Here is a 14501-nt window from a genome sequence, read left to right on the forward strand (position 1 = left end):
CACAAACACAGAAAATAATTTTTTTTTGGTTTGGACTGGAGTGTACTTTCGGGGGTTACAGCACCCTTTAACGGTCAAGCCAGCCGGCCCTTTACTTATGACACAGGCGCACGCTTGGCACTACTTTGTTGATGCACGTGCGGCTACTGCGCACACAATTCACAAACACAGAAAATAATTTTTTTTTGGTTTGGACTGGAGTGTACTTTCGGGGGTTACAGCACCCTTTAACGGTCAAGCCAGCCGGCCCTTTACTTATGACATAGGCGCACGCTTGGCACTACTTTGTTGATGCACGTGCGGCTGCTGCGCACACAATTCACAAACACAGAAAATAATTTTTTTTTTGGTTTGGACTGGAGTGTACTTTGGGGGTTACAGCACCCTTTAATGGTCAAGCCAGCCGGCCCTTTACTTATGACACAGGCGCACTCTTGGCACTACTTTGTTGATGCACGTGCGGCTACTGCGCACACAATTCACAAACACAGAAAATAATTTTTTTTTTGGTTTGGACTGGAGTGTACTTTCGGGGGTTACAGCACCCTTAACGGTCAAGCCAGCCGGCCCTTTACTTATGACACAGGCGCACGCTTGGCACTACTTTGTTGATGCACGTGCGGCTACTGCGCACACAATTCACAAACACAGAAAATAATTTTTTTTTTGGTTTGGACTGGAGTGTACTTTCGGGGGTTACAGCACCCTTAACGGTCAAGCCAGCCGGCCCTTTACTTATGACACAGGCGCACGCTTGGCACTACTTTGTTGATGCACGTGCGGCTACTGCGCACACAATTCACAAACACAGAAAATAATTTTTTTTTGGTTTGGATTGGAGTGTACTTTCGGGGGTTACAGCACCCTTTAACGGTCAAGCCAGCCGGCCCTTTACTTATGACACAGGCGCACGCTTGGCACTACTTTGTTGATGCACGTGCGGCTACTGCGCACACAATTCACAAACACAGAAAATGATTTTTTTTTTGGTTTGGACTGGAGTGTACTTTGGGGGTTACAGCACCCTTTAACGGTCAAGCCAGCCGGCCCTTTACTTATGACACAGGCGCACGCTTGGCACTACTTTGTTGATGCACGTGCGGCTACTGCGCACACAATTCACAAACACAGAAAATAATTTTTTTTTGGTTTGGACTGGAGTGTACTTTCGGGGGTTACAGCACCCTTTAACGGTCAAGCCAGCCGGCCCTTTACTTATGACACAGGCGCACGGTTGGCACTACTTTGTTGATGCACGTGCGGCTACTGCGCACACAATTCACAAACACAGAAAATAATTTTTTTTTGGGTTTGGACTGGAGTGTACTTTGGGGGTTACAGCACCCTTTAACGGTCAAGCAAGCCGGCCCTTTACTTATGACACAGGCGCACGCTTGGCACTACTTTGTTGATGCACGTGCGGCTACTGCGCACACAATTCACAAACACAGAAAATAATTTTTTTTTTGGTTTGGACTGGAGTGTACTTTCGGGGGTTACAGCACCCTTAACGGTCAAGCCAGCCAGCCCTTTACTTATGACACAGGCGCACGCTTGGCACTACTTTGTTGATGCACGTGCGGCTACTGCGCACACAATTCACAAACACAGAAAATAATTTTTTTTTGGTTTGGACTGGAGTGTACTTTCGGGGGTTACAGCACCCTTTAACGGTCAAGCCAGCCGGCCCTTTACTTATAACACAGGCGCACGCTTGGCACTACTTTGTTGATGCACGTGCGGCTACTGCGCACACAATTCACAAACACAGAAAATATATTATTTTTTTAGCACTTGGGGGGAGCACCCCTGATGGACAGAGCACCCCCTGGACAACACTACAGCACCCCTTTAGGACTGGGACACTGCACAGGACTTTGGAGTGGACACAGCCCCTATGGAGAACTGACTGCACAACACAGTCCAGCCAGCCCCTATGGACTTTGAAGTAGTGGACACAGCCCCTATTAACAACAGCAGCACAGCACAACACAGCCAGCCCCTATGGACTTTGAAGTAGTGGACAACAGCAGCACTACACTACACAGCCCTAACTCCCACCCTCCCTCTTCACTGTCCACAGCCGAGTGAGAAAATGGCGCCGACGCGGGTACCTTATATAGGATCCAAAACCCGCGAGACTCGGAAGGCGGGATGATGACGTTTTGCCTCGATTTCAGATCCGAGTCAGGCGGGAAAAGTCGAGCCTGACTCGGATTGGACTCGGATCAGGGGGGCTCGGGGGGGTTCGGATTTCAGAAAGTATCACCCCTAATACATACACACATATATATTTATTTATTATTACCAGTTATTTATATAGCGCACACATTTTCCGCAGCGCTTTACAGATATATTTGGCCATTCACATCAGTCCCTGCCCAGTGGAGCTTACACTCTATATTCCCTATCACACACACACACACACATACATACTACGGGTAATTTTTGTTAGGAGCCAATTAACCTACTAGTATATTTTTGGAGTGTGGGAGGAAACCGGAGTACCCGGAGGAAACCCACGCAAGCACAGGGAGAATATATAAACTCCACACAGTTAGGGCCGTAGTGGGTATCGAACCAACGACCTCAGTACTGTGAGGCAGTAACGCTAAGCATTACACCGTCTGTGCTGCCCACTGGTTAAGCTGTAGCATGTGTGGACACTAACCACCATCAGCACCACCAACTGATACTTAACTACACATGCACAGATTATACCCTGGTTTAACCTTTGTCTGGAGAACTACTGCTCCCAGCACAATCTGATTGCTCATCTGGGACCTCAAAGTAACAAGTGCAGAGTCAACAGTCTATATTGTTACTTATCTATTTTATTCCAAACTAAAGTTAGATCATACATGCCTACCCTCCCGGTTTTCGCGGGAGGCTCCAGATTTTTCGGGTAACCCCCCGCACCCCTGGAAGGGTAGGCATTTCTCCCGCATTCTGCCCACTTCCTAGTGAAGTGGGCAGAATGAGGAGAATACCGGCGGCGATCGCGGGTCTCCGTGAAGGGGGCGGGGCTTAAGCCGTGATTCTACATGAATCAAAGCATTTGGCCCCGCCCCCTATGTAAATTGTACCCAATCGCGGCAATTTTACAGCGAGGGGCGAGGCTTAATGACGCGAATCGTCAAGCCCCGCCCCCGTCGGCCCCTTGCTGCTTCTCTTACCCGGGCTTCTCCCGGGAAGAGAGTATCAAAGGTAGGCAACTATGGGTTAGATGAATGGTTTTTTTTTCAGTTAAAAGGTTTTTTTTGTTTTTTTTTACTGTCTTACTGTTTTATATGTCCCTGACCTCCTCCATGTCACCTCAGTCACCCTGCCTTCCTGTAGGAAATCTCCAAGCACAGTTCCCTGCATTGTTTGCTCCACAATTCTTAATTGCCCTATAGCTTGGAAACTTGGTTCAAAGGTTTATGTCACCATGAGAGCAGTCATAAATAAACCAGCCGTGCAGCAATGGGCTGGGAACGGCTGCTAAATAAATACGTGCACAATGCGGACAGACCTGTTTGTATCTACCTGCAGCAGGAGGCTAAAATATGAACATTTTAAATATTTATTCTATTACAAGAACCACAGCAGACTGTTAATACTGCACAGCAGGAAGCTGCTTACACAGAGATATGAGTGGATATCTGTGATGTACTTTACCTGCTGGAAGATATCACCTGACTATATATGACAGCATTTGAATGCAATTTCTGTGGATACTTTGCTGATAATAGATCACTGCAACTCCCAAGAGTATATAACTGATGATTATAATACATATTGAGTGTACTTTTAGTACACTGTCCCCTTCCTTCAATATAAACATTGTATGCCAAGGTAAGATAAGATGACAATACTAAATGTGGCATACAAAGCAAGAGATTCGTACGGAATAACGTACCTGCCAACTGTCCTACTATTCAGGTACTGTCCTGCTGTCCCACCCACATGCCACAGTGTCCCGCGGTGAGGGGGGAGGTGGGGGAAAGTATATTACCACTGCTCTGCTATGTAGAGCAGCGAGTGAATAGATGCATTTCTTCACTGTGCGGGGAGAGCCTGGGGGCAGCCCTGCAGAGTGCTGGGCTCAACTCAACCCCAGAACTATGTAAATGGGCGTGCCACAAGCACATGCCCCCTTCACGGTGAGGTCACACTCCCCTTTGGGGCGCATGTGGCGGCGGCCTAACAGAAGACTTGCTTACTCTTTTGGACGGCATGGAGCGCCACCTGATTTTCAGGAGCCTCCTGGCCATTCCGGGAGAATAGGCAAGTAAGTGTAACAGTGAGTACGACTGTACACAATAAACCACACAAACTAGTTAACTTCCACTGGACTTCACCTGGATTCTTTATACTTCACCTGGATTCACCTGGATTCTTTATACATCTGCTGGTATGTACACAACTCTGCTAAACTACAGACTTGTACACTCATTTCCAACATACAGAAGCAAAACTAGTGGTACAATGTACATACATACTGGTACATAATGAGGACAGATACTGAGAGTTACAAAAAAAGATACATGATGGTACTGTGGTCATACATACAGACTTTGAACAGATACTGAGAATGACATGCACAACAACAACAACGGGAAAATGTATCAAACCCTCTAAAGAGGGGGAAGGTGGACATGTGGAGAAGTTACCCAATCAGCCTCTACCTATCATTTTATAGAATGTACTTGATAAATGTTAGCTACAAGATGATAGGTAGCTATGGGCAACTTCTCCACATGTCCACTTTTCACTCTTTTGAAGGATTGATACATTTCACCTTAGAGAGATGCTATTCCAATTGTAAAGCGCAACCGAATATGCTGCGCTATATAAGAAACTGTTAATAAATAAATAATATACTCCTACTCATACATACTGTACATTACACTGCAGCCACGATACTTGTTGCAACAGTCCTATTGAATGATCTCCCTTAGAGCCGCCCTAACCAATTTGATGCCCTAGGCAAGATTTTGTCTGGTGCCCCCTAGCACCTCCGCTAGTTCCGCCTCTGACCCAGCACCCCTCTCCCAGCAGAGCACCCATCACCCCTCACCCACAGCAATCCTCATCCACAGAGCTGTAAGTAGACATTTTGGTGCCCTGTGCCAGCAAGAGCATTGGTGTCCCCGTCCCTCATTTTTTAAATGGGGATAGCGCGCACTGAAGGGGCGTGGCCACACAATAGTACCCCAAATTCAAATTACGCCACACAGTAGTGCAACATTATGCACATTACATCACAGAATAGGGTCCCTTATTTACGTCAGCCAGTGCCCCGAGTAGGGAAGGTCAGACTAGATTAATGTATTGGTATAGAGAGTGCACCTCCAATACAGCTGCGCATGGCCACTGAACTGCCGTTCTTTCCCACTGCAAAGAGGTTGACAAACCCATCCAGCAAAGAAAAATGAAAATTGCCAATTTTGAGGTGGGAGGGTGGGGATCAAAGAAAAGAGAGGCCGATCCTAACTAATGTAACTGAAAAACGTCTGGACAACCACACTCTAAACCAGTGGCGGATCCAGGGGGGGGCGATAGCCCCCCATAACACTGATCCTACAGGCAGCAGAGACAGGGGTCAGCTGCGGGCCCTACTGTATGGTGTAATGTGAATAAGGAGCAATATGATGTGGTGTAAAGTGAATAAGGGGCACTACTGTGAGGCGTAATGTGTATAAGGTAATGGGGTACTACTGTGTGGCATAACGTGCATAAGGGACACTACTGGCCAGCCCTGTTATGGTGTATTGGTGGAAGAGTTGGAGCCTTATAATTGTATTGGTAACAGGCAATTGGCTCAGTTACACATATGTCGTGGACATTAGATTTAGCTTAAGACGTAATGTCACTGAGCCGCTGCCACCATACTGATTTGATTGTTTAACTTCAATAAAATGGTTGAACAATTTTAATGGCATTCACTTTGTCTGTGTCGTTATTTTAGTTAAGTTTATAGTTTGTATCTTTAGGTATTATGGTTAAGTGTGGGGGTCATGCAATCTCACATCTGCCGATAGGGAGTTTTTGCCACACAGTAATGCCTCTTACACATGATGTCACTGTTACATCCCAACCTCCCTGCACCCCCTGCACAGCACTCATCCGCCCAATAAAACAATGACATTTGGGGCCTATTCATCATCACTTCATTTATACAAAAGCAGGTGAAAAATAAAATTTTCACCTAATTTTGTAAAATGTAAGTGCCACGGCTATTCACCATTCAAGTAACGCAGGAGATATAATTGATACAGTATCTCCTGGTTACAATTGTCCCCCGATAATTTCCACAGTCCCCACAGTCATCAATTTCCGAAAAAGAATGTGTTTTTCGGATTTGACAGTGACATTCTGAGAAGGCATACAACATCCGATACAGCAGAGGGATCCTCCCTGCTGTGTCCTCTTACCTGCCTGACACTCCCTCACGGCTCCCAGAGCAGTCCTTCAGTAAGCCGGGGCCAGGAGGGGGCACAGCAGAAGCAGGCAGCGGGGTCAGTCTCCGGCAACAGCAGCTTAGCCGAGTAGGTACATCACACAGCAGCGGAGGGGGGGTCTACTCGGTGCAGCAGGTCTCAACGGGGAGGGAGGCACAGAGTCTCCGGCGGCCGCGGCGGGGGACCTACTCGGTGCATGCAGCAGGTCTCAGCAGGGGGGGGGGGAGGCGGGGCGCACAGTCTCTGGCGGCTGCAGGGGCAGCTTTACAAGGATAAGGGGGGTGTGACAGACACTGTCAGGGTTTATTGGAGGGAGGTCAGACAGGCGGGGAGGCTCAGTCTCTTTTCGCAGCCTGTCTTCAGGCAGTGAAAACTGAAGAGGGACAGGAGAAATGTCTCTCACTTCCGCAAAACTGCTGTTTCTATGAAGCAGTTTTTTGGAAGTGATAGTTTAGGGCAGGAGGCATGATGAATGCCTCCTAAACTGTGTTTGAACTCGCAGTGCACTCGTGCGCGCTGGCCGCTTCGACCTGCTTGCGGGCGCTATGCGCTCGCGAGCAGGTCTGAATCAGGCCCACAATGCCTAAATTTACGCAGATTGAGTGATTGTTTGCCATTGCGCATGTTTGTAAGCCGCACTACGCACGCGCAGAAATATGTTTTGCGATTACGCTTGCACAGAGGATTCATTTGAAATGTGAGTGACAGGTAGTCAGCGTTTGGAGGAGGTAACAGGGGGTGATTAGGCGAATGCAGGCGTGTCTGACAGTTTAAACGCTGTTCCATGGTCGTGCATAAATTAGCTATTGCGATCTCCTTCATAGCATGAGAGCTCTCTGCATATGCTGCATGGCTGCCCGATCTGTGTTGATGTTACCGATGTGTACACTGGTGCGTGACATCAGATGAATATGAGTAGGCAGCAGTAAGCGTCCCTATGCTCGGGTAAGCTCTGGAAACATTACCATATTTTTCGCAGCTGCGTTCCGTGCAAAATCGCACCTGCAATTGCATTAGTGAATTATTCAGAATCAAGCCCTGTGTCTAGATTGAATAAGAACAGATATCTAGAAATTAAAAAATTACAGCCAGTACACAGATCAAATTCAAACGTGAGCAACTACAGTATGTGGACCCCTAAATTCTTTTAGGGGGATGACTGAGTCGTTGTAAAATAAATGGTGAAAGGGAGCAATACCCCTCGTGCCATGCCTGCCATACATGGGTGCTGATTCTGAAATGAGAGCACAAGCAAAAAAAAGAGCAAGTAACTTTATACCTGGGCAAAACCTTGTTGCACAGCCGGTGTGGCAGATGTAAAATGTGTAGAGATATTTAGATTTGAAAGGGGTGTGTCCAAACTCAAATCTAAATTGCAATGTAAAAATAAAGCTTGCCAGTAATTGCGGGCTACATGCAAAAGCTGCCAGTATTTCCCCTTCATGCAAAATATTAAATGTATTTGCACCCGCTGCACTGCAACATGGTTTGTTTCAGGGCCTTAATTCAGTAAGGATCGCTATTGCAATTGCGCACGCAGTCTCACCTCGAAGATATGCTAATGATTGCAATTGCAATGCCATACGCAGCCTAACATAAGGGCGCCCCCTTTACCTTACACAAATCCGTAATACTTAGCAAGACTGCGAAACCAACTGTAACATCGAGTACAATCGCAGTCTCACGCACACTTACTCAGAAATTGCTAACCTCATTGCACTCAGTGAAAGCCCAAGCTGTGTATGGCATCGCAGTGGCTAATTTATGCAATGCCAATGCAACAGCGTTGAAACGCACTGGCACGCCAGCGTTTCGCTGACCACTCCCCCGTCACCACCCCCAAATGGCACTTCATGTCAATCACTCTGTGATGGGTCTGTGTACTCACTGCAATCACAGTCCCGATCGCAGTGGAGTCTTTGCGCACTGCAATGCATACGCATGCGCAGAACGCAACAATCGGCGATTACCAATGGCAACGGCGATTACGCACGCAATGAATCAGGCCCTCAGACACACTATTTTTTGTTTTGTTTTGCCCCCAACTAATCTCCATCTAGAGGTGAAACTGCTGAATGCATAACAATAGAGCATTAGAGTGACACCTGTCAAGCAGACATTTCCCTTTCAAAAAGTGGTTATGACTTGTCATTGGGCAGTGGGTAAGTTCCGCAGTTACCCACTATTTAGGATAACTAGATATGCTGGAATTATAAGGTAGCCTGGGTTGGGTACGGGATGCCGGCGCCTGGGATTCTGGCAGTCAGAATCCCGACCGGGTTAAATTACCGACAACGGCCGGTAAGTATCCTGACCTAACCCCTACCCCTAAACCTAACCCTCCCTCTCCGCACCTTAAACTTAGCCTCCCCCCTTAGTGCCTAAGCCTAACCCTCCCCCCTCATTTTGCAGGTCTGACCCCCAGGCCCGCCAAGAGCCGTTGCGGGCCCCGGTAATAGGGGGCGTGGCCTAATCGCGGGAGGCATGGCCACGCCCCCTTGCCGAGAAAAAAAAAAGATTTACAGCGCTGCGAAGCGGCGCTGCACGCTGGGGAGGGGGGGCGCTCTGAGCCCCCTCAGCCCGGCGCAGAGCCAGGGGGGGCACGATCAGTGTGAGCAGCCACGAGCAGTCTGCAACTGTGAGGGGGGGAGCGGCACCGGACCCGGACCCCCGCCGGGCCCCTCAGGAAGCCCGGGCACGGGTAATCTGTACCCGCTCCCCCCCCCTCTCGGCGCCCCTACTGACCCGGGTTCATTCTGGGCACCGGTATCCCGACAGCCAGCATTTAAACTGTCTTGAGGTAGCATAACACCTTTATATACAATCAGGTTTAGGCAGTGGTGTCACCCAGTGCACGGAGGGACCCTGTGAGTGTGAAGCAGCCGCCAAAAAGGAATGGGTGTGGTCACGAGGGAAGGGGTGTGGCCTTGCAGCCCGAAGCCCCGTGCCTATTACTTGTGGGGGGAAGGGGGGCGGGAGGTCCCTGTGTGGAGTGCCGGCCGGCTACAGTGCAGCCTCCGGCTCCTGTCAGTGAGAGGGAGTCTGCACCTTGATAACACTCCTCGGGGGGTGACACCCAGGTGCAGACCGCACCCCCTTTGTGACGCCACTGGGTTTAAGTAAATTATGTAACTATAACTATGGTCAGATCACATATTTCCTAACATTTTGAAGTTCTTGTCCCCTACAATTTCCTGAATACAAATCTTTGGGAAAAAATTTGACTTTAAATTTGGACTTCAGTCTAAGTTTAATTAATTTGAAGAATCAGGATCTGATTCTGAGTCACAGATGCGAACGTGTTGCCTGCTCGGAAAAAAATGCCAATCTACGCTTGTATTCAGAGTTGGATACACCCATGTGGTCGCCATACATCCACTTGTGAAAGTAGCCGCCATTACTATCAGCGCGCATTTGCACCTGCCCTATCCTTCATACAAGAGATCCATCTGGAATCTGGAATTAAACGCATCTCTGCATACGCTTACCACTGAATAGCCCACAATTCAGTCTACACACCCATGACACGCCCTCAGAACACACTTAGTTACACCCTCTTATCTCAGCCATATCTCCGCAAGTGGAGATATGGCTGAGATGCATCGGACTCTGAATCATCCATAGTTGCTGAAGGTTGCATGTGCTTGGCTCGCACACATGCGCAGCATGAAAAATTACAAGGTTTGCACAATGGACTTGAACGCAACTGAATAAGGCTCTTAGGGGCATTAGAGAGTTTTAGGTTTGTGGTCAGGAAATCATTTCATTTTGGTGCCCCTACATCGCTGAATGTCATCTCTCAGGGGCAGCTACAGTAACCCGCCATACCACCTACCTGGTGACGGAGATCTAAAAGCCTCAAAGGTCTTTGCTTTTGTTAGATTGGCCTCTGAGAGCTGCAGACATCACGGTTCTCTCCCAGTCTCCTCACTCACAGACACAACACTCAAACAGTGCTACTGAGATGCTGGGGCCAGAACCACTGTGTCGGAAGACAGTTGCTGGCTGCGACAATCAAATTAGTTCTAAATCCACACTGCAACCGCTGTTGCAAGACCATTGTGGCACATGCGCTGTTAGGTTCAAAAGCATGCGCAGTAGCAAAACATCGGCCAATTGCGAGAGAATTAAAACTGCGTCCACCTCTGAATCAGGCCCTTGGCAAATATAGCATGCAGCTATGCCGCCACAGCACTTGACTACAAGTTGGTATAGGGCCAATGGGACCAACAAGTTCCATTCATTTACATAATTATTATACTAGTGTTAGAAAATGCTTTTAAAGGCATCATTTTGTATGCCAATGGGTAAAGTGATTTACACCTGTTTTGAAGCAGTAAATGTGTTCTAAATTATTAATTTACTAATTAACGAAGTAGAGACTTTTCATGTACACAAGATATGTAAAAAGTAGCCCAGATGGTGTAATGGTTAGCACTACGGCCTCACAGCACTGAAGTCTTCCCACCATGGCCCTAGCCATATGGATTTGTATATTCTCCCAGTTCTTGTTTGGTTTTCCACCCGCATTCCAAAATTATACGGGTAGGCTAATTGGCTCCAAAATGAATCCAAGGGGTATATTTACTAAAGTGCTGGTTTTTAGAAGTGGAGATGTTGCCCATAGCAGCCAATCAGAATCTACTACATCTATCTAGCACCTTCTAGAAAATAACTAGAATCTGATTGGTTGCTATGGGCAACATCTCCACTTCTAAACAGCCATACTTTAGTAAATATACCCCTAGTGTTAGTGTGTGCATTTGGTAGGGAACACAGGGGGAAATTTACAAAAGCTTGGAGAGAGATAAAGTACCAACTAATCAGCTACAACCTGTCATTTTTCCAACACTGCCAGAAAAATTACAGTTAGAAGCTGATTGGTTAGTACTTTATGGGGTCTATGTATTAAGCTGTGTTAGGAGATAAAGTGAACAGTGATAAGGTAGCAGCCAACCAACTCCTAACTGTCATATTTCAAACACAGCCTGTGACATGGCAGTTAGGAGCTGATTGGCTGGTACCTTATCACTGTTCACTTTATCTCCTAACACAGCTTAGTAAATAGACCCCCATATCTATCCAATTCGTGTATGCCATAAAAATAACTGGTAATAAAATGTAATAAAGTTTGCCCACCACCATTATTATTATTATTATTATTATTATTATTATTATTATTATTATTATTATTGTCTTATAACACTAGTTCTTGATTTTTATTTATTTTCCCATTCACTGTATAGAATAACATGTCAGTTTTTATATAATGAATGCAATTTTTTTATTTATTTATATATATATATATGTATGTATATACTGACCATTACTTTAATAACTGCTGCAGTGTTTTCTTCCCAAACACACATGTACACAAGTGTAGACACACATAACAAACAGGAAACACACAGCGATGAAGGTAACAGAGTGTCAGCAGAAAGTCAGCATGGCACAGGGAGAGTAACAAATCTTCTACAGCAGCTAAGGGGTTAAGAACGCTAGCCTAGGGATACTGTGCGGCCACCACAAATCATCACACACAGAACAGCCTGGAAAACTCTCTCACTGCTGAAAAAAGGATCCTCTCTGGGGATACAAATGCTTTTAAATTAATTGTACACAGCGTGTATCAACTGGATAAGTTCCTCAGTTTGACTTTAAGTTGACACCTGAGATCAGTCACCTTGGCGCTGATCATGCAGCAATACAGGGGCTAGGCCATATACCACTGAGGGCTTAGAAGATTTGTTATCACTTGAAGTGTCATACATACTGTCAGGTACTGAAAATGGCATCAGCCCAAGACCAGGCCTCTAATCCACATATTGTAAAATTGATTTCACACTGTTGTCATATTTCCCTATTAGAAAAGTGTTTATTTCCATATGTAAGCAGCTATTGTCAGTGACTTTATTGACTGTCAGTATAAAAAAAAGGATAATGACTGGATAAAATAGACATCTGCTAGAAAAATGTAATCTTCATGACAATACTTTTATATTATGATTTTCATTTTAATAAATGTATATATATGCTTTTAAATGCTTTTTTTCTTTTCATTAAGAAATACAATTGATATATATATATATATATATATATATATATATATATATATATATATATATATATATATATATATAGACACACACACACTAGCATTATCACGAGCAATGGCAATCCTGGTCCTTGCTGTTACCTACAGCTTGATCAAGTAAACTTTGAATAGCTGTTCGGAAAGCACTATGCTTATGTAAAATATGGGTAATACCGGTGGTGTGAGTGCCCAGGACGATGTAAAGTGACTGTAGATTATAACGTTATCCTTACTACAGAGGAGTAGGATGTGCAGAGGGTGCAATTTGCACTTACTGTACATACAGTATATGATATATCACGATTAGCACATACACAAGAGATCCTATACAGTGCAATGGCAAACAAGAGGTTAGCACATGCATTGGGTGGACAGCAGCACTCACCTTAAACTCCACAGAGAGCTGAGGGGTGTACTCTAACGTCCAGAGCCCCCTGACCAGGCATGCCAGTCTCTCAGTGACTTCCCCCCTGCCAGCAGCAGCCGAGGTCTCTTCCGCTAACTCCCTCTGCACAACTTCATGCTCCTTAGTCCTGCTTAGTTCTGCTCTATACTGCTCCATCCCCAAGTACTCAGCCAGCAAGTCCGTGTTACTCAAGCACTGGACCACCGCATTCATGAAACAGGTATTCCCGTGGTTCTTCAGCCCCTGGACACCAGGGACCTTCTCGTCTGAGCTCCAGGAGGACCTCTCCTGACACCTGGCCGGCACCTGAGCCTTACCCAGGTTGTTGTTGCTGTCACCCCCTTGGACAACCCTATATTCCTCCTGTGTGGACCCCTTGCCATCTCCATTGTGGACTTTCCGCTTGAAGCCCCCATCATCGTCTTCCAGGTCCTGATTTCCCCTCTCTCCATCCCCCAGGTGGGACAAACTGCTCAAAGTTCTCAGTATCCTCTGCATGAAATGTCCCACAGACTTCAGAGACCTGCTCCTGAATAGCTTTTTAGAGCCCTGGGTCTTCTCTTTGGTCGGCTTCTGTTCCTCCATGGCTTCACCTGGATATGCAGGCTCAGATCTACCTGCTGGGCTGTGCTCAGCTCTGTTCCTGGTGTAAACTGGCCAGGAAGAAGGAAGGACCTGGGATGGCTATTCCAAGCCTCCCTCAAATGACCAGCCTCCCCATACTGGCAGGGGGTGCCCCTGTCACCCCGTTATCCCCAGGCACATCCTACCTGATAGGGAGGGGTGTGTGTGCCATGATTCTGTCCTCAGGTCTCAGTCTGTGCTGCTGGCTGCTGTGCTGTGCTCTGTGTGTCTGTATTCCTGCTGCTGCTGTTGCTGGCTCTGGAGCTCCGCCTCCACTCTCTGAATCTTATTATCCTTGCTTTACTTTCAAAGAAGACAAGGGAAGGGGAGAGAATAGTCACACAGACAGGTTTGTGCAGGGGGTGGGGGCACTGGGCAGAGGCTCTGCTGGATAAGGCAGCTGACAAATTCCACACACACTGTGTCATTCAGCCACTGAGCTGCTAATCTCCTATTGATAATCACTGCTTGACTGACAGTCGCTGTGTCTCCTAAAGCTTCAGTCCTACTCACACTGCACTCTATCCACAGCATGTACAAGCTGATATTACTATTGGATCATTGAGTTTACGTATACAGCTGAAGTTTCAATGCATACTCACCATAAAATACATGATTTATTCAATATAGAAATATTATCTTGTCTCATACCCAGAATAAATCCCAACATTTTAAATCAGGTTTCAGGGAAATATTGGGGAGCAACGCTAGGCAACTGGAAATAGGAAACTAGATTCATGTCACAGAATTTTTATAGCATTTTGCATTTTCTTAGAAGTTAGTACAACTTAATATGGTGCACAGTGCTATCTTCACTGAATTAGGGGGGTCATTCAGACCCACTCGCGAGCGGCAGTACGCTCGCAAGTGGGTCGATGTTCCCCACTGCGCATGCGAACGACGGAGGGAGCTCCGTCGTGCGCATGCGCGA

At 46.6% G+C, this 14501-nt stretch overlaps 1 protein-coding gene across 1 annotated transcript in view; it reads right to left on the reverse strand.

Annotated features, from left to right (window-relative positions):
• Window positions 1-13778, reverse strand: part of USP43 (ubiquitin specific peptidase 43) — a 104616-nt gene extending 90838 nt beyond the window's left edge. Inside the window, exon 1 of the mRNA XM_088468722.1 lies at window positions 12926-13778. Within this exon, the coding sequence (XP_088324848.1) occupies window positions 12926-13531 (606 nt within the window). The 5' untranslated portion in view covers window positions 13532-13778. The remainder of the gene's footprint in view (window positions 1-12925) is intronic.
• Window positions 13779-14501: the final 723 nt, after the last annotated feature.

Source organism: Taudactylus pleione, unplaced genomic scaffold, assembly GCF_031769625.1.
Source record: "Taudactylus pleione unplaced genomic scaffold, aTauple2 ptg000012l, whole genome shotgun sequence".
NCBI classification, from domain to species: Eukaryota; Metazoa; Chordata; class Amphibia; order Anura; family Myobatrachidae; genus Taudactylus; species Taudactylus pleione.